The sequence below is a fragment of the Pristiophorus japonicus genome, chromosome 16, assembly GCF_044704955.1.
Source record: "Pristiophorus japonicus isolate sPriJap1 chromosome 16, sPriJap1.hap1, whole genome shotgun sequence".
NCBI classification, from domain to species: domain Eukaryota; kingdom Metazoa; phylum Chordata; class Chondrichthyes; family Pristiophoridae; genus Pristiophorus; species Pristiophorus japonicus.
The window spans coordinates 69,382,975-69,402,612 of NC_091992.1; the positions used below are offsets into that span (position 1 = coordinate 69,382,975).

General features: G+C 49.6%; 1 protein-coding gene and 1 pseudogene across 1 annotated transcript in view; one reads left to right on the forward strand and one right to left on the reverse strand.

Moving 5' to 3' along the window:
* Window positions 1-1,463: 1,463 nt before the first annotated feature.
* LOC139227316 (U2 spliceosomal RNA) lies at window positions 1,464-1,694 on the reverse strand (annotated as a pseudogene).
* A 230-nt stretch (window positions 1,695-1,924) lies between these two features.
* ddx41 (DEAD-box helicase 41) overlaps window positions 1,925-19,638 on the forward strand; it is a 95,103-nt gene continuing 77,389 nt past the window's right edge. The window contains exons 1-4 of the mRNA XM_070857414.1: window positions 1,925-2,022; window positions 6,336-6,413; window positions 8,458-8,614; window positions 9,184-9,258. Coding sequence (XP_070713515.1) covers window positions 1,969-2,022; window positions 6,336-6,413; window positions 8,458-8,614; window positions 9,184-9,258 — 364 coding nt within the window. The 5' untranslated portion in view covers window positions 1,925-1,968. The remainder of the gene's footprint in view (window positions 2,023-6,335; window positions 6,414-8,457; window positions 8,615-9,183; window positions 9,259-19,638) is intronic.

Sequence of the window (19,638 nt, forward strand, 5' to 3'; positions counted from 1 at the left end):
GGACTACATCTAACTCCTTTTTGAATATATTTAGTGAATTGGCCTCAACAACTTTCTGTGGTAGAGAATTCCACAGGTTCACCACTCTCTGGGTGAAGAAGTTTCTCCTCATCTCGGTCCTAAATGGCTTACCCCTTGTCCTTAGACTGTGACCCCTGGTTCTGGACTTCCCCAACATTGGGAACATTCTTCCTGCATCTAACCTGTCTAAACCCATCAGAATTCTAAACGTTTCTATGAGATCCCCTGTCATTCTTCTGAACTCCAGTGAATACAAGCCCAGTTGATCCAGTCTTTCTTGATATGTCAGTCCCGCCATCCCGGGAATCAGTCTGTGAACCTTCGCTGCACTCCCTCAATAGCAAGAAAGTCCTTCCTCAAGTTAGGAGACCAAAACTGTACACAATACTCCAGGTGTGGCCTCACCAAGGCCCTGTACCTTCCTCTTCTGACCAACCAACCTACCCCCGTCATCAGAGGACGCAGTGGTCATCAGTGAATCGCTGACATGTTCAATTAAATTTGGACTTTCAATCCCTGACATGGCCATTGCCACTCCCACCAGGTCAGCCACCCAGCCACCAGTCACAACAAGGCTGGAGGTGAACTGAGACGGTCAACCCGGGAGTGCAAAGCACTCGACCGTCTCAATTTGTAAAAGACTGTGTTAATATCTCAGAGGGGGATATTGTCACGTATGTACTTTTGGGATCACTAGCCACCAGATGGCGTCACTGTTGGAGGCCATTGGGCTGCACGCACGTGTGTGCAGCCCAAGTATAAAAGGCCAGCCATTTTGTATATTAGTCACTTTGGGCCTTAATAAAGCAGAGCCAAGGTTATACCTCTTGGAGTTAAACAGTACTCAGTCTAACAGTTATTGCAAACACAACAACCTCATTGTGGAATTTGATAACCGGGGGCAGTGCTGTGTGGCGGGGTCACGTTGGAGGAGGACCTTTGTCTTACAGATATTTAGTGTAAGGCCCATGCTTTCGTACGCCTCGGTGAAGGTGTTGACGATGTTCAATCTTTGAATGTGTGCAGACACAAGTGTCGTCCACATACTGTAGTTCAACGACGGAGGGTGGGACGACCTTGGATCTGGCCTGGAGGCGGTGGGGGGTTGAACAGATTCCTGTTTGTGGACGACGGGGAGAGACGTTGGAGAAGGATGTTGTGGTCAACCACGTCAAAGGCTGCAGGGAAGGATGAAGAGGGATAGTTTATTATGGACACACTGCCACATAGATTTGATCAGAGCCGTTTCCTCCCTATTCATTGCTCGCACTGCCACGAATGCTCACCTGACTCCTGCTCCCACCCTGAGCCACGAGTCATTTTTTTTTTTTATAAATTCGTAGCCAATCGTTTCCAATTCTTTGTCAAGTCACAAACGCCAGAGGTCACCCTGCACCAGTCAAGGATCACTCTGCGCCAATGCTCTTAGCCAAAAGGCCTAGAGCCACTGCACCGTTCCTGGAAGTACTGCAATACCAGGTTCGTGCCATGGAGGTGGATGGGTCAGGTCCCCCACACACCTCCGTGGAGGTGGATGGGTCAAGCCATCCCACCCACCTCCTGTTTACAAAAATATAAGCATATACCTTCCTGACCAGGGATAAACCACCCGGAGGTCATGGTGGCTGGTCAGGTTAGTTATGCAGATCTTAGCCAAAAGGCCGAGAAGTCATTGCTGGAGGTGCCAGGCCCAGCAAACCTCGCTAATAAAGGCGGGAGCAACCACTTCCAGCCCCCACTCACTCGCTCCGGCCTTCTCAACAGCCCCGCCCCTGCCCCAGGGCCCCATCCTCCCCAGGCCCCGCCCTCTCACAGGCCTCGCCCCTCTCCCCAGGCCCCGCCCAACAGGCCCTCACGGCCCCGCCCTCTCCCCGGAGTGGACCGGAAGCGGCCGTGCGGAGCGGGGAGCGGGCGGACCGGAAGTGTTGTTGCGGAGCGGAGCGGGTGATGGAACCTCTGAGCGGCGGCCGGGAGCGGGAGCGGGAGCGCGGCGCCTGGAAGGTGAGGCCGGGGGCGGGGAGGCCTGCGGCCGGGGAGGGGAGATTTGCATTTCTGTAGCGCCGCCACTGCTGCATTGTGGGAAAGGCGGCCGCCAATCTGCGCACAGCAAGATCCCACACACAGCACAGAGAGTGACCCGGATCATTGAGGGATAAGTATTGGCCCCAGGACACCGGGGAGCAACTCCCCGCTCTTCTTCCAAATAGTGTCCCGGGATCGTCTGCGGCTCGAGAGGGGACTGGGTTTAACATCTCTCCCTCAGTACTGCCCCTCCGACAGTGCGGCGCTCCCTCAGTACCGCCCCTCCGACAGTGCGGCGCTCCCTCAGTACCGCCCCTCCGACAGTGCAGCACTCCCTCAGTACCGCTCCTCCGACAGTGCAGCACTCCCTCAGTACCGCCCCTCCGTCAGTGCGCCGCTCCCTCAGTACTGCCCCTCCGACAGTGCGGATGTCGGGTCCTATTTCTTACCTACATGCTTCCCCTTGGCATCCTCATCCAAAATTACATTGGCCCAGAAATCCCGGTCGGGTAAAAAAAATTGAAAAAGATGCACACTTACCTGTTCCTGCTGCGCCCACGAGTTCCCGGTCCGGAGGCCTCCACTGACTGCGCATCGCAGCATCAGGGTGGGAGCTGCAGTCACATGGCTCTGGGAAGCCAATCAGGTAAAGTATGTCCTCATTCATAATAATGGCAACTCCGCAAGTTGGAGTTCCCATTATTATAAATGAGAACCCCCCCCCTCCCAAACACACACAACTCTAATTAAAAAAAATAGAAAAAATACACCACATAATTTTATTAATGTAAATTAGTTAGTTGTGTATTATAAAAAATATATACTTTTCTGATTTATAAAAAAAAAAAGTTTTTTTAATTATGGTTTAAAATAAACTTACTGTGATTGGGAGGGTTATTAACAATAAGATGTGTTTTTTAAATTTTATTTTATACGGTTTTATGTATTTTAAAGCTCTTACACCAGTAAACATCAGCTATGTGTCTGCTTTAATCAGGCGCAAGAGTTTTCAGGACATCCACTGGGCAAGAGATTGGTAAATCCCGCAATCTTGCCCATGCGAATGTCCTTGCTCCCGAGATACGGAGGATCTGTCGAGCTCCAGCTCCGGCTTTTGCGATGCCTTCCTGGGTCCATACACACTCCGTACGACCCGGGAGGCCGGAATTTCTGGGCCATAAGGTTCCACCTGTATGGTAAGAACACCTCACTACCACCTCTCTCGACCCCTTCACCGCCTCTGATTTGTCAGACTCCTTGACAAATATCCTCCTCGATTCCAGCATCTGCAGTACTTTGCTTTTGTGTTAGTGTTTAATTCACAGCCACTTCTCTTTTAGGAATGCACACCTTGAAGAAGTTTTGCTCTTCCCAGTTCTGATGAAGGGTCATCGACCTGAAACAGTAACTCTGTTTCTCTCCACAGATGCTGCCTGACCCGCTGAGATTTCCAGCATTTTCTGTTTTTATTATCCTCCAACTAAATATTAGGAAGACCGAAGCCGTTGCCTTTGGACCCCACCACAAACTGCGTTCCCTGGCCACCAACCCAGTCCCCTCCCTGGCCACTGTCTGAAGCTGAACCAGACCGTTCCCAACCTTGCTGTCTTTTTTGATCCTGAGCTGAATTTCTGACCAAATAACCATGTAGTGGTCAGGTGGGCAGAGCAGTGACAAATAGAATTCAATCCGGGTAAGTGTGAGGTAATGCATGTGAGGAGGTCTAACAAGGCAAGGGAATACACATTAAATGGTAGGATACTGAGAAGTGTAGAGGAACAAAGGGACCTTGGAGTGCATGCCCACAGATCCCTGAAGGTAGCAGCAGGCCAGGTAGATAAGGTGGTTAAGAAGGCATACGGAATACTTGCCTTTATTAGTCGAGGCATGAAATACAAGAGCAAGTAGGTTAGGCTTGAACTGTATAAAACATTGGTTCGGCCACAGCTAGAGTACTGTGTGCAGTTCTGGTCACTGCATTACAGAAAATATGTGATTGCACTGGAAAGTGTGCAGAGGAGATTTACAAGAATGTTGCCTGGACTGGAGAATTTTAGCTATGAGGAAAGATTGGAGATGCTGGGTCTGTTTTCTTTTGAACAGAGGAGGCTGAGGGGAGACCTGATTGAGGTGTATAAAATTATGAGGGGCCTGGATAGAGTGGATAGGAAGGACCTGTTTCCCTTGGCATCCTCATCCAAAATTACAACCAGGGGACATAGATTTAAAGTAATTGGGAGGAGATCGGAGGGGAAATTTCTTTACCCAGAGCGCGATGGGGGTCTGGAACTCACTGCATGAAAGGGTGGTAGAGGCAGAAACCCTCACCACATTTAAAAGTGCCATACAGGGCCTTGGTGAGACCACACCTTGAGTATCGTATGCAGTTTTGGTCTCCTAATCTGAGGAAGGACATTCTTGCTATTGAGGGAGTACAGCGAAGGTTCACCAGACTGATTCCTGGGATGGCAGGACTGACATATGAAGAAAGACTGGATCGACTAGGCTTCTATTCACTGGAATTTAGAAGAATGAGGGGGGATCTCAGAAGCATATAAAATTCTGACGGGACTGGACAGGTTAGATGCAGGAAAAATGTTCCCGATGTTGGGGAAGTCCAGAACCAGGGGTCACAGTCTAAGGATAAGGGTTAAGCCATTTAGGACCGAGATGAGGAGAAACTTTTTCACCCGGAGAATTGTGAACCTGTGGAATTCTCTACCACAGAAAGTTGTTGAGGCCAGTTCGTTGGATATATTCAAAAGGGAGTTAGATGTGGGCCTTACGGCTAAAGGGATCAAGGGATATGGAGAGAAAGCAGGAATGGGGTACTGAAGTTGCATGATTAGCCATGATCATATTGAATGGTGGTGCAGGCTCGAAGGGCCGAATGGCCTACTCCTGCACCTAGTTTTTTTTCTATGTAACCTACAGGGCTACGGACCAAGAGCTGGAGAGTGGAAATAGGCTGGATAGCTCTTGGTGATCCGGCGCGGACACGATGGGCCGAAATGGCCTCCTTCCGTGCTGTAAATTTCTATGATAACCATGTCATCACCAAGGCCGCCCACTTCTATCTGCCCCACCTGAGCTGATCTTGTGAAATGCTCACCCGTTGTACCTGTAGACTCCACTATTCCAATCCTCGTGTATGGCAGGCCTCCGACCTTGCACCCTCTGTAACCTTCAGCTGATCGAAAACCCACCATTGCACCATTGGAAGCCGTGCCTTCTGCCTAGCCCCTTCACCTCTGGAATTCTCCATGTAAACAACTTTCCCTCCTTCCTAGGAGATGCACCTTTAAACCTACCTGTTACTAATATCTCCTTATGTGGCTTGGTGTCAAATTTTGTTTGAAAACACTCCTATGAAGTCCTGTGGGATGTTTTACTACGTTAAAGGTGCTATATAAATCCAAATTGTTGTTGAAGTACAAAAATCACCAAGCCAATGGACAGGTAGAAACGGTCATTAAAAAAGGCTTTTGTCTCGGAGCTGCAACACACAGGGGTGGACATTATGCTCCAGCTGTACAGGGCTCAGGCTTGGGAGCACTGCGTCCAATCCTGGGCCCTGCCCCTCGGGGAGGGTATATCGCCCTGGAGGGGGAGCAGAACAAGTTCCTCAGAGTGATACCGGGGCTAAAGGGGTTACATTATGAGGACTGGGCTTGTATTCCCTGGAGTATAAAAGATTGGGGTGATGTCATTGAGATGTTCAAGATGATTAAAGCAGTTTATAGGGTAGATAGAGAAACTATTCGTTCTAGTGGGGGAGCCCAGAAAAAGGGGACACGACCTTAGAATTTAGAGCTGGGCCCTTCAGGAGGGAAATCAGTAAACATTCCTCAAACAAAGCAAAGTGGGAATCTGAAATCTGGAAAAGGCTGTGGGTCAGTTGGAGGTTTCATGGCTGACATTGGTTGATTTTTATTGGGAAGGGTATTAAGGGATATGGAGCAACAGTGGGTAAATGGAGTTGAGGTACGGATCAATCATGATCTAATTGAATGGCGGAACAGGTTTGAGGGTCAGAATGGCCACTCCTGAATCTATGATCCTCCTAATTCATCCCCTCAAATTGCTGGAACCATGATTGAGATCTCTGTGACCAACTCTGACAGTGCTGTACCTCCATGTTATTCATCTCCAAACACTGTCGCCAGCTTCGGTGGATATAAGTGAAAGGTTTTACCCTAGCCCCCGTGACACTTTACTGGTGCCAGTTCCTGGCATGCTCACTCAACAGTAGTAACTGTGTGGAATGTACCGTAATGGATTCTGTATTACAGCGCACACAATCACAGGATGAGGAGGAAGAGGAGGAATACGTTCCATATGTTCCCGTTAAGCAGAGAAAACAGCAAATGGTGAGTGTTGATGGTGCTACTCTTATTGAGTTAGAACAGAATGCATTCAGTGGGCGTGATTCCCCTCTGCTCCTCTCACCTGCTTCCTTATCATTCCCATTGCTTTGATATTTATGTTTTGGGTGGTGATGGGAGAAGACAGCTAGATCCTCCAACCTCTGCTAATTCTGACTACCGATCTTTACCATTTTGGTCATAGTTAATCCCGGCTCATTGTAACTCTGCTCCCACTTTCTGTGATCAGCAAATCGCCACAACCACCAAGCTTCAGAGCATGTGTTGCAGCACTCTAGGACCATGCAGCAGAGAGCGGGAGAGAGAGCAAGAGCGATCACATTCTGTCACTCTGGGAACGTCCGAGAGAGAGAGAGCAAAAGAGAGAGATCACATTCTGTCACTCTGGGACTGTGCAATAGAGAGGGGGAGAGAGAAAGAGAGCGATCACATTCTGTCACTCTGGGAGCGTCCAAGAGAGCGAGAGAGCGCGATCATATTCTGTCACTCTGGGAGCGTCCGAGAGAGAGAGCCTGAGAGAGTGATCATATCCTGTCACTCTGGGAACGTACGAGAGAGAGAGAGAGAGAGCGATCACATTCTGTCACTCTGGGAATGTCCGAGAGAGAGAGCGATCACATTCTGTCACTCTGGGAATGTCCGAGAGAGAGAGAGCGATCACATTCTGTCACTCTGAGAACGTCCGAGAGAGAGAGAGAGAGCGATCACATTCTGTCACTCTAGGAACGTCCGAGAGAGAGATCACATTCTGTCACTCTGGGACTGTGCAATAGAGAGGGGGAGAGAGAAAGAGAGCGATCACATTCTGTCACTCTGGGAGCGTCCGAGAGAGAGAGAGAGAGCGATCACATTCTGTCACTCTAGGAACGTCCGAGAGAGAGATCACATTCTGTCACTCTGGGACTGTGCAATAGAGAGGGGGAGAGAGAAAGAGAGCGATCACATTCTGTCACTCTGGGAGCGTCCGAGAGAGAGAGAGAGCGCGATCATATTCTGTCACTCTGAGAACGTCCGAGAGAGAAGCCAGAGAGAGCGATCACATTCTGTCACTCTGGGAATGTCCGAGAGAGAGAGCGATCACATTCTGTCACTCTGGGAACGTCCGAGAGAGAGATCACATTCTGTCACTCTGGGATTGTCCAGGAGAGCGAGAGGGAGAGAGAGATCACATTCTGTTACTCTGGGATTGTCGAAGAGGGAGAGAGAGTGGTCACATTCTGTCATTTTGGGAATATCCGAGAGAGCGAGAGGGAGACAGAGAGGTCACAATCTGTCATTCTGGGATTGTCCGAGAGAGCGATCACATTCTGTCACTCTGGGAACGTGAGAGAGCGATCACATTCTGTCACTGCTCTCTGTGTTTGCTTCACCATATCACGACACAGCATGTGGTGAATGGACTGAATGTGATGATAAGGATTGAAGCAAAAGGAAAAGGATAGAACTCGGTGAGGTGATATCCAGCTGTGAGTTATTAGCTGCACCTTGTCCAGCTTCGATCCCTGACCTGTGCTGACCTCAGTCGGGGAAGCAGTTGGGGTTCTACAATGGTCCTGAGCTGGGGAGAGGAAATGTGAGCCAGTGTCTCTGCTGCTGTTCACTATCCCCCCCCCTCCCCCCCCCCCCAAGGGCGGTGTGTGTATCGGTGTCAGGTGACGACACCACCAAGGTTTATTGTGATGTACTCCTTGGTCGAATATCATGTAAATTTTCACTGGGATCACCTGGAGAGAGTGCTTGGGTGATCTGTTGGTGTGTGGATCTGCACCTGGAGTAGAGGGGAATAAACACCATGCTCCCAAGCTCTGTGTGTGAGAAGTGCAAGGACTACTGTTACTGCATTGCACGTTGATCATGTATTTCTTTACACTGCATTTTGAAGCTTGCAGAGGGCCGAGAAGTCCATAGAGCTGAAAAGAATACTGGGGAAAGCCAGTGAGTTAATCAGCCTGTGTAACAGGAAGACAATGAGATGCTTTAGCACTTTCTCCTTACTGCTACATAGAGACTTATTTTTGTGTGTGTCCAGATGGAGAAGCTGGTGCGGATCCGGAGGAAGGTTGCCCTGGACGATGCACAGGACAGTGGCAGTGAGCACCGAGAGGATGATGGGGATGGTCCATTGGGTCCACGGTCCAATATCAGCCTGCTGGACCAGCACCAGCAGCTGAAGGAGAAGGCCGAAGGTGGAGCATTTCTATCCAAGTCGCCATTGTCAGGCGGGCCCGGGAAACTGTACTCTGGGGGAGAGAGGGTCCGACTGACCCCGGGAGGGAGGGCCCCGCACTGACCCCGGGAGGGAGGGCCCCGCACTGACCCCGGGAGGGAGGGCCCCGCACTGACCCCGGGAGGGAGGGCCCCGCACTGACCCCGGGAGGGAGGGCCCCGCACTGACCCCGGGAGGGAGGGCCCCGCACTGACCCCGGGAGGGAGGGCCCCGCACTGACCCCGGGAGGGAGGGCCCCGCACTGACCCCGGGAGGGAGGGCCCCGCACTGACCCCGGGAGGGAGGGCCCCGCACTGACCCCGGGAGGGAGGGCCCCGCACTGACCCCGGGAGGGAGGGCCCCGCACTGGCGGTGGAAGGGAGGGCCCCGCACTGGCGGTGGGAGCGAGGGTCTCGCACTGGCGGTGGGATGGAGGGTCCCACACTGATCTTGGGATATGGGGGGGGGAATTCAATCAGTTCAGGGAAAGTGGGTGTTATATTCTGTGAATATTGCCGAGTTGTGAATCACTGCGCTTTGTGTTTGCAGCACGTAAAGAATCTGCTAAAGAAAAACGACTGAAAGAAGAGGAGAAAATTCTGGAAAGTGTTGCTGAAGGCAGAGGTCAGTTTAATTGTTATACCTATTGGGGCAAGTGTGTTGCATTGAATCTATAGCATACAAAGAGACCATTCGATACAACTGGTCTGTGCCGGTGTTAATACTCCACACCAGCGTAGTCCCTCTCACAGGACCACCTCCCACCCTGCCCCGTACCCCTCTATTCCCACCCTGCCTCATTCCCCTCTATTCCCACCCTCACCCTCTCTATTCCCATCCTGTACACATGGGGTTGGGAGGATTCAGGAAAGAGTAAATTTAAAAGCAGCAAGAGAAATGTCAAGGCTCTACAGCAGAGCAGAGTTTTGAATAAAAAAATAAGCAGCCTGGGTCACAAAGGGACAGAGAGAGTAACAAATGTAATAGGGCATCACTGACTACGGTGACATTAGGGGAAATAGAAAAAAGCTAAAGGCATTATAATTAAATGTGCGAAGCATTCACAACAAAATAGATGATTTAATAGCGCAAATAGAAATAAATAGGTTTGATTTAAGAGCCATTTCAGAGATGTGGTTGCAAAGTGACCAAGGTTGGGAACCAAATATTCCAGATACTTAACTTTTAGAAGAGATAGGCAAAATAGAAAGGTTGCCCTGATAATAAAGAGTGTGATAAAGACAGTAGAGAGAAAGGATCTTGGCTTGGAAAATCAAGAAGTTGAATCAATTTGGGTGGAGTTAAGAAACAGCAAGGGGCAGAAAATATTGCTGGGCGTTGTTTATAGGCCCCCAAACAGTCGTAATGTCGGGCAGAGTATAAATCAGGAAATTAGAGGTACATGTAACAAGGATAATACTGTAATCATGGGGGACTTTACATATAGACTGGGCAAACCAAATTTGCAGTAATAGTGTGGAGGACGAATTCATGGAATGTATACAAGATGGTTTTCTAGATCAGTATGTTGAGGAACCAACTAGGGAACAGGCTATTTTAGATCTAGTATTGTGCAATGAGAAAGGGTTAATTAATAACCTTGTAGTAAAGAGGCCTTTAGGAAAGAGTGACCATGATACAGAATTTTACATTAAGTTTGAAAGAGATTTAGTTAAATCCAAAACTAGGATCTTAAATCTAAACAAATGTACGTAGGTATATGGGGTGAGTTGATTACGGTAGATTGCGAAACTACATTAAAAGGTATGACGGTAGACAAGCAATGACGAGCATTTAAAGAATTAATACATAATTTACAACAAACATACATTCATTTAAGGCACAAAAAACGCACAGGAAAAGTGGTCCAACCGTGGCCAACAAGAGAAGTTAAAGGCATATAAAACCCCTCGACCTGATGGCGTGCATCCTAGGGTCTTAAGAGAAGTAGCGGCAGGAATTGTGGATGCATTGGTTGTAATTTACCAAAATTCCCTGGATTCTGGGGAGGTCTCAGCAGATTGGAAAACTGCAAATATAATGCCTCTCTTTTAAAAAGCAGGAAACTATAGACCAGTTAGCCCAACATCTGTGGTTGGGAAAATGTTGGAGTCCATTATTAAAGAAGCAGTTGCAGGACATTTGGAAAAGCAAAATTCGGTCAGGCAGAGTCCGCATGGATTTATGAAGGGGAAGTCATGTTTGACAAATTTGCTAGAATTCTTTGAGGAAGTAACAAACAAGGTGGATAAAGGAGAACCAGTGGATGTGGTATATTTGGACTTCCAGAAGACATTTGACAAGGTGCCACATAAAAGGTTACTGCACAAGATAAAAGATCACAGGGTTGGAGGTAATATATTAGCATGGATAGAGGATTGGCTAACTAACAGAAAACAGAGAGTCGGGATAAATGGTTAACTCTTGGGTTGACAATCAGTAACTAGTGTGGTGCCGCAGGGTTCAGTGCTGGGACCCCAACTATTTACAATCTATATTAATGATTTGACTGAAGGCACCGAGTGTAACGAAGCCAAGTTTGCTGACGATACAAAGATGGGAGGAAAAGCAATGTGTGAGGAGGACACACAAAATCTGCAGAAGGACATAGACAGGCTAAGTGAGTGGGCAAAAAATTGGCAAATGGAGTATAATATTTGAAAGTGTGAGGTCATTCACTTTGGCAGAAAAAAAAATCAAAGAGCAAGTTATTATTTAAATGGAGTAAGATTGCAAAGTGCTGCAGTACAGTGGGACCTAGGGGTACTTGTGCATGAAACACAAAAGGATAGTATGCAGGTACAGCAAGTGATCAGGAAGGCCAATGGGATCTTGGCCTTTATTGCTGTAAGGGGGAGTGGTCTCTATGAAGGGGGTTCAGGTTCCCTTCTTACCAACTTGAGTGGTTCGAATCGCTCCCCCTCCCTTGGGTTCTGTACTCTGGATTTATTTGGGGTGTGTGATAAAAGTGCAAAGGACACTGGTTTGATGCAAAGAACTTTGGTTTTATTACAGTCCAAGTAATACAGGCTCAGTACTCTAGTAAGAAAATAAAGGTACATAGTCAAAACATTTAAGTAATACTCTTACAACACTCGCGATGTTGCGGTTTACAGCAGGTAAAATCAAACACAAATTAAACATGGTAGTATGGTGTCACCCCTCCCTGCGCGATTCCCAAGGAACGGACAGCACCCTTTGGTGCCTGACCTGACGGCCTCTGCGTTTCACTCGGCAAGTGAGACACCATAAGTAAAGTATAATCGCAGGTTGACAAATAACTAAAGTGTGGGAAGCAATTCGGATCCAGACTGGGACCTCGATATTTCTGAAAAGGTCCCACCAAGGCGGAATGGTGATCTCAAGAATCTTTTTCCCAATCTCAATGGTTTTCTGTTCTAGAGTATAGAAGTGTTTTTGTGAGATAATTACAGCTTTTAGCAGAGCGGTAAGATGTTCGGGTAGAGGGGGAATTGCATAGCCAAAATGTACAACATAATCCTGTAGGTGTGTAATGTTTTCTTTCACATTGAGGTGGACAGTGGAGGGTTCAGGAACGGGGACCAGAAGTGTCCATGTTGGTAGTGGATCGCACTGGTGGTGACACAATATGTCCCAGCCCCTATGTATGCTACCTGTGGAGGGACGTGGTCTTGTGCCATTACCTCCATGGTGCAGTTAATAGGCTGTGCGCCAGCAGCTTTAAACCCACACTGTGACTTTGAATGGGGCACTCAAGTACTGGGGACACAGTATTACGTGTGCACCCCGGCTCCGGCACCCGGAGAGGTGAGTACCCGTTACAGCGTGTTCCCACTTTATTACATAGGGTGGGACTGCTGTGAAACAAATGTGTGCACCTCCCTGAATAACTCCAATGTTCTCCACCCGGTATACCGCTGCGGATCGGGCTGTCCCACCCATGACCGGCATCCTTAGTACGATTCCCATAATGGTGTGCTTAGATTTCCCACAGTCTACTGGGACAGGGTAGGCTTCAGAGGCTAGGTGGAGCTGGCATGGGCTTAGTGAATTGCTGTACGGGTGGAGGGCTGCGAGGTGCTTGTTCCTGATCCAAGAGGGGACTACACCTTGTTTTAAATCCTCCAGGTTGTTGCGGCCCTCGCCCAACAACGATGCCCCATACAATACGCACACCTCGTTCTGTGCAGCCTGGTCCGAAGCGTTTCTATCCTCCCGTATGTGTGCATTCACTGTCTGCGCATGTTTTTCCAGCTCAGCCACTATTTCTTTTAAATGGACCGTCATAGCCTGGTCCTCATGTAATTCTGAACCTACTACTGTGTTCTCCTGTTTCAGGATTTTCTCAATTGGGTCTTTAAACTGTTTATCTGTGATTGCAGCTCTATGTCATCTGGGCTATTTATTACAGAAGATGCTGTATTGTAGGTAGTGAAAATGTCTTTTATGATTCCCCTTCTAGGTCTCCCTGAGCTCATGGTGTCCCTAGCGTTTAGGGTGTATAGGTCTGCTGTGTCTACATTTCCAAAGTCTAACTCATAAAATTTCTTGAACATGTCTCTAAGTAGGCCCTGGTATAGCAGCTCTGTTTCCTTTGGACACCATGCAGGCAGGTGTACCTCGGTAAGGTTTAATATTACTGAAGCTACTGCATAATGTACCCCCTGATATAACACCTTTTCGGTTGGTACCAATACTAATCCGTTCCCAGGTCCCTTGGTGGTGGTAGGACACCTTTCTATTACTGTGTGTATTGGCGGGGTTGTGGGCAGGAGTTTCTTAATGTGTGCTCTTAGTTCGGTGGTGTTAATTGGGAGTGGGGAGTGTGGGACCGCGCACCGTGTAGGCTAGAATCCCACCCCATCCCTTCCCCTTCATCTTGTCATTGCCTGGCGAAGGCGATCGATATGCCTGCGGGACAAATACTCTCTGAACCCCACATGCAAACATAAATCCCTTGTTCGGATTCCCACCATTTGCCCCAACACACTTTCACTCCTCCCCGTGTCCCCGTGATGGTGCGGTACGTATCATTACTGAGTCTTTCCCAGTCCGACTCCTGGTCCCATGCGCCCTTGCTGAGTTTTCTGAGCCACCACCATCTTGCAAGTCAAACACACACGCTTTCCCTCTTTAACACTGACTTGGGTAGCGATGATCCGCATCCGGGGGCATGGAACTGAGGCCTCCCCGAATGGAAAACCTTCCTGGCTGGAGTAGCGGGTAGAGTTAGATCCCAGCCACCCTGGCCATCTTCCCTCATGGGCGTAAACGGCGAGTTCTTCCACGTCTCGGGGGCCAACCCGGCAGTTATGATCGGTGCTCTCCTGAACACCCGTAAATGAGGGATTCTTCCATGTCTCCTCGGTCGCCGCTGCTCATCCTTATCAGGGCGAACAGGAACAGGATCCTTTCCATACTGTTCTCTTTCCTGTAGGGGCACATTGTCTAGCCCTGAGAAAGCTCTCTGGCTGGACAAAGGTGACGTGAGTTCCAAGTTAGGCTCATAGTCTTTAATTGACTGGCTGTCTTATTCAGTTCCTTGTGGACTGATGTCTGCTTTTAATTTTTATCTCACAGCCGTTCTGCTTGTTATCTTACTGGTACTTCCTTAATAGCCTTACTGGTAGATTCTTCTTACTCTTGGGGATTAACCGGCCTGTGCCTCTTTTAATAGCTGCACAGGTAGATTCTTTTCCTTACCCCAGTTAACTAATACATATATACTTATCATTACACAGATAATCTTACACTACTCTAAACTTATTCACTAAACATACTTAAATTCACATTGCTATATATGTACATCTGCCACCCGTCTCTGGGTGGCCAGGTTAATTCTTACTTTCTTTCTTTCTTTCACTGGGTGTCCAGCGAGGTAGGTGATAGGTCGGTCTGCACCGCCTAACCCTAAGTACCCTGACTGAACGTGGGTTTGAGTCCCACACTATCTGGGGAACGTCCCCTCCGGTGCTGCAGCGCACCGCTCCTTTGGGGGTGGCTGCCTGGTCCGTTTCTTCCCCTGGGGGGTCTACCTGGTTGAGGGCTATGGGCTGGGGACTCTCACTTGGTGGCTGGTTCACCGCTATCTCTTCTGGGGGTCCCTCATTGCCCGAGGTTACCGGCTGGGTGTCCCTGCTCACGGGCTGGTCTCTGACCTTAGGTAACCTTTTGTGGCTGGTCCCTTTTAATTGGGGCTGAACCATTTAAATTGGAGCGCTGGTGACCACGGTGTCTTCGGCCGTGGCGTGCGGGGAGTCCTGATAAGGCTCTGGCTGCTTGGGGTGCATCCGAGTCCCAAATGATTTGGGGGACAGCTCCTCCAGTAACACAGTTCACCGCCCCTCTAGGTACAGTCTGTGGGTCTGCCACGTCCCCTGTGAGATTTCTACAGTCGGGGGCTGTTGACTGGGGGGTCCCTGTCTTTAGCACGGTTTATCGTTTTTGGCTGTCCTTTACGTTTAGCTGCTGCCCCGGGTTGAAAAGTTTGTACTGATTTATGTGGAACCATTTTGTTCGGCGGAGCAATTTTATGGCATAGACCATGGGGCTTGCCTTGTCGACAATGTGGTACAGTCCCATGTACAGTGCCTCAAAGACCCCTGCTCTAGCATAGTTTCTCATCATAACCTGGTCCCCTATCTCCCACTCGTGGTGTTTGCAGGGTTCTAGAAGCAGTCGGTTGCTCCGATGCTGTTTTCCCATGTTGATAACAGCCTGCCAGTGAATCTGTTTAAGGTGTTCAGACAGATTCCTGACAAAGCTGTCCCGGCTCGCTTCCCTAAGCTGACCTTCCGTGAGTACCGGGGCTAACACATGGGTGGGGGTTCGCATGGCTCTGCCGGTCATGAGCTCGCACGGGGCGTACCCCTTGCTCTTTGACTGGCTGGCCCAGATCCTCATGAGGACCAGTGGTAGGACCTCTACCCACCCTTTGGGTGAGTCCCCTGTCTCTTTGCGCAGCCTTTCTTTGATGGTGCGGTTTAAACGCTCCACAGGCCCGGATGACTGCGGGTTGTGGGCGACATGCCCTTTCCCTTTGATGTCGAGCACCTTAAGGGTCTCCTGCATCACCTGCCCGGTGAAGTGACTCCCTTGGTCGGACTCCACTTATTGTGGTAGTCCCCATTGAGAGAACACTTCTCTGACCAGGAGCCCAGCTGTTCCCAGGGCAGTGGCTGTTCGGCATGTGAAGGCTTCCACCCATTTGGTGAATACATCCACCAATACTAGGCAGTACTTGTAACCTCCCTGGGCAGTGGGTAGGGGCCCGATGTAATCGATTTGGATCGACTGCCAGGGTCCCTCTACCCTCCTGATATGTCCCATAGACACCTTTCTTTTCTGGGGCTCGGGGTTGTTGGCCGTGCAGCAGATAGCTAGCACAAAACTCGCGGACGTTTTCCCTGAGTCCTGGCCACCACCCTGTCTGTTCTACTCATTGCCAAGTGGTCTCAGGTCCGGGGTGTCCTGCTCCTGGACCCTCGTGGGCCCGCTGGAGGAATTCTCTCCGGTGTTGTTGCGGTACTACCCATTGCTCCCCCCGAACAGCATGCCTTCTTTAATGGCAATTGCTGCGGTGCCGTACGGGTCGTCTATCCTTTCCCCTTTATCTAGTGTGTTCAGGACAGATTTGAGGACGGGGTCTTGGGTCTGAACCGTTTTTAGGTCCGGGGGCAAAGCTTTCCCTGCCGTCCCTATCCTGCCCCTGACTGCTGCTATGGGTCCTGAGTTGTACGGATCCCAGAGCTTGCCCGTGCGGGCCCCCTGCTTGGCTAAAATGTCAGACTGCTGGTTTCCCTCGCTACGGGGTTCTGTGGTGGAATGTGCCTTCACCTTATGGATGTAGATATTCCCTTCCACCCCGACGGCTTTCATGATCTTTTCCAGTAGGAGTTTAATCAACAGGGTTCTCCCGTCTGCGGATGTGTATCCGCGGCGGGACCAGATAGCCAGGTACTCTGTACACGAATTGCATGTGAACATACTGTCCGAGCAAATCGTGTATGGGGTACGGAATTCTTAGGGGTGTGTGACTACATACACCACCGCAGACAGTTCAGCGTGCTGGGCGCTCATAGTGCTGGAGAGTTTAATCGCCAGGGCAGTGCCTGCCTCGGGGTCATAAACTCCGCAGCCTGTGAGTCATTCACCCGTAGATACCCTGCTTGAACCGTCCACATAGATCTCTCGGTCTGTGGGGTGTAACCAGCCCGAAAGCCTAAGTTAATTTCCCATACCCCTTCTACGGTGGGCTGTCCCTGGATAAATCATATTGGCTGCGAGTCTTGGCTTGCAGAGACCCTTTACCCTTAGGTCCATCTGAGAGAGGAGCAGGGTCCAGCGAGCAATGCGGGCACTGCTCACTGTCCCGTCCTTGATTCTCCCGTCCAGGAGCATTTGTGTGGGCGTATGATGGGTAAGGAGTGTGATAGGGGACTACCCTGTGAAGATCAGTGATCTTTTCACAGCCCAGTGAGTGCCTAGGAAGTGCTGCACTCAGTTGGAGTATCCCTTCACACGTCCATGAGTGTCCTGCAGGAGTAGACCACTGGTCTCAGCCGGCCGTGCCGCTCTTGGAGCAGTACTGCGCTCAGGCTGTCCCCACTGGCTGCTACCTCCAGGAAAAACTCTTTACCCCCAACTATGGCCCTTGGAGCTGGCGCGGTCTGCAGGTCTTTCTTGAGTTGGATAAATGCTGCCTCGCAACCTTTGTCCCATACATAAGAACATAAGAATTAGGAACAGGAGTCGGCCATCTAGCCCCTCGAGCCTGCTCTGCCATTCAACAAGATCATGACTGATCTGGCCGTGGACTCAGCTCCACTTGCCCGCCCGCTCCCCGTAACCCTTAATTCCCTTATTGGTTAAAAATCTATCTATCTGTGATTTGAATACATTCAATGAGCTAGCCTCAACTGCTTCCTTGGGCAGAGAATTCCACAGATTCACAACCCTCTGGGAGAAGAAATTCCTTCTCAACTCGGTTTTAAATTGGCTCCCCTGTATTTTGAGGCTGTGCCCCCTAGTTCTAGTCTCCCCGACCAGTGGAAACAACCTCTCTGCCTCTATCTTGTCTATCCCTTTCATTATTTTTAATGTTTCTATAAGATCACCCCTCATCCTTCTGAACTCCAACGAGTAAAGACCCAGTCTACTTAATCTATCATCATAAGGTAACCCTCTCATCTCCGGAATCAGCCTAGTGAATCGTCTCTGTACCTCCTCCAAAGCCAGTATATCCTTCCTTAAGTAAGGTGACCAAAACTACACGCAGTACTCCAGGTGCAGCCTCACCAATACCCTGTACAGTTGCAGCAGGATCTTCCTGCTTTTGTACTCCATCCCTCTTGCAATGAAGGCCAACATTCCATTCGTCTTCCTGATTACCTGCTGCACCTGCAAACTAACTTTTTGGGATTCATGCACAAGGACCCCCAGGTCCCTCTGCACCGCAGCATGTTGTAATTTCTCCCCATTCAAATAATATTCCCTTTTCTGTTTTTTTTTCCAAGGTGGATCACCTCACATTTTCCGACATTGTATTCCATCTGCCAAACCTTAGCCCATTCGCTTAACCTATCTAAATCTTTTTGCAGCCTCTCTCTGTCCTCTACACAACCCATTGTCCCACTAATCTTTGTGTCATCTGCAAATTTTGTTACACTACACTCCGTCCCCTCTTCCAGGTCATCTATGTATATTCCCACTCCACTCCCTGGTGTAGGAGTCAGCGCAGAGGGGCTGCTGTGGCTGCTAATCCTCAATGAAATCTCTGCAGTACCTGGTTAGCCCTAGAAAAGATCTTGCTTCTGTTACTGTGTTGGGGGCAGGTAACTTCTGCACTGCTTCCCTTCTAGCTTTGTCAATGGCTCTTTCCCCAGCGCGCAGTCAGTCAGTCCCAGGAATTTTACTTCCTTCAGGCCGATCTGTGCCTTCTTGGGGTTTACTTTAAATCCCTCTTTCAGCAGCTCCAGCAGTTCAGCCAGCAGTAGGCCATGCTCCTCCCCCTCATCGGTGAACAGGAGCAGGTCATTCACATACTGTACTAATTGCTGGGGTCTGCTGAAGCTCTTTAAACAGTTGGCCATACACTGATGGAAAATACTGGGGCTTTTGTGGAAGCCCTGAGGGAGACAGTTCCAAGTGTATTGCTGTCCTTTAAAGGTAAAAGCAAACTTGTACTGATCTTCCCTTCTTAACGGTATGGACCAGAACCCGTTGGAAATGTCCAGCACTGTGAAGGTGGTCGCGGAGGCTGGGAAATTTCCAGCGAGGTCGGCGACAGCAGCAACAGCGGGTGCACAGGCGGGGATGTTACGGTTGAGTACTCGATAGTCCACCGTGGCTCTCCAGGAGTTGTCCGGTTTCTTAACCGGCCATAATGGAGAGTTCACATGGGTAGCTATCGGTCTCAATACATCCTGTTTAACTAAAGAACCCAAGGCTGTTTCCATGTCTGCCTCCGCCTCCCTGGGGAAGTTGTACTGTTTCTGTGGTCGGGTCCTGGGGTCCCCATCTATGCTAACCTCGACCCCATTTATTCTCCCACACTCGTGTTTGTGAGTGGCAAAAGCTGCAAGGTTTTTCCTCACATATTCTTGATATTCTATAGAGGTGTTACTGACCAGTGATTCAAGGTCGTAACCCTCCTTTGGTTTCATGGTGCACACCGTCCCTTTTCCCTGTTTTCCTGGGATAACCATCACCTCACTCTCCTGTCCCGTACAGACTGACCCCCAAAGACAGTGGTTTCTTAAATCCACTAGGATCCCGTGGCCGAGGATGAAGTCAGCCCCCGGGATCCCTCTCTCTTCCTGCTCCCACTTCATCAGGACACAAGTCCACTTAGTGTGGAGTATACCTAAATGAATGAAGAACGGAATGGAGAATGAGCCAGTCTGTTCAGTGCCTGTGAAACCCACCAAGCTGTAGGGGACCCCGCTAGACAGAGGTGAGGCGGCGGGGTTAACTGCATAGACAAGGGTGCTTGAGGCACTGGTGTCCAACAGGTAAGTCCCT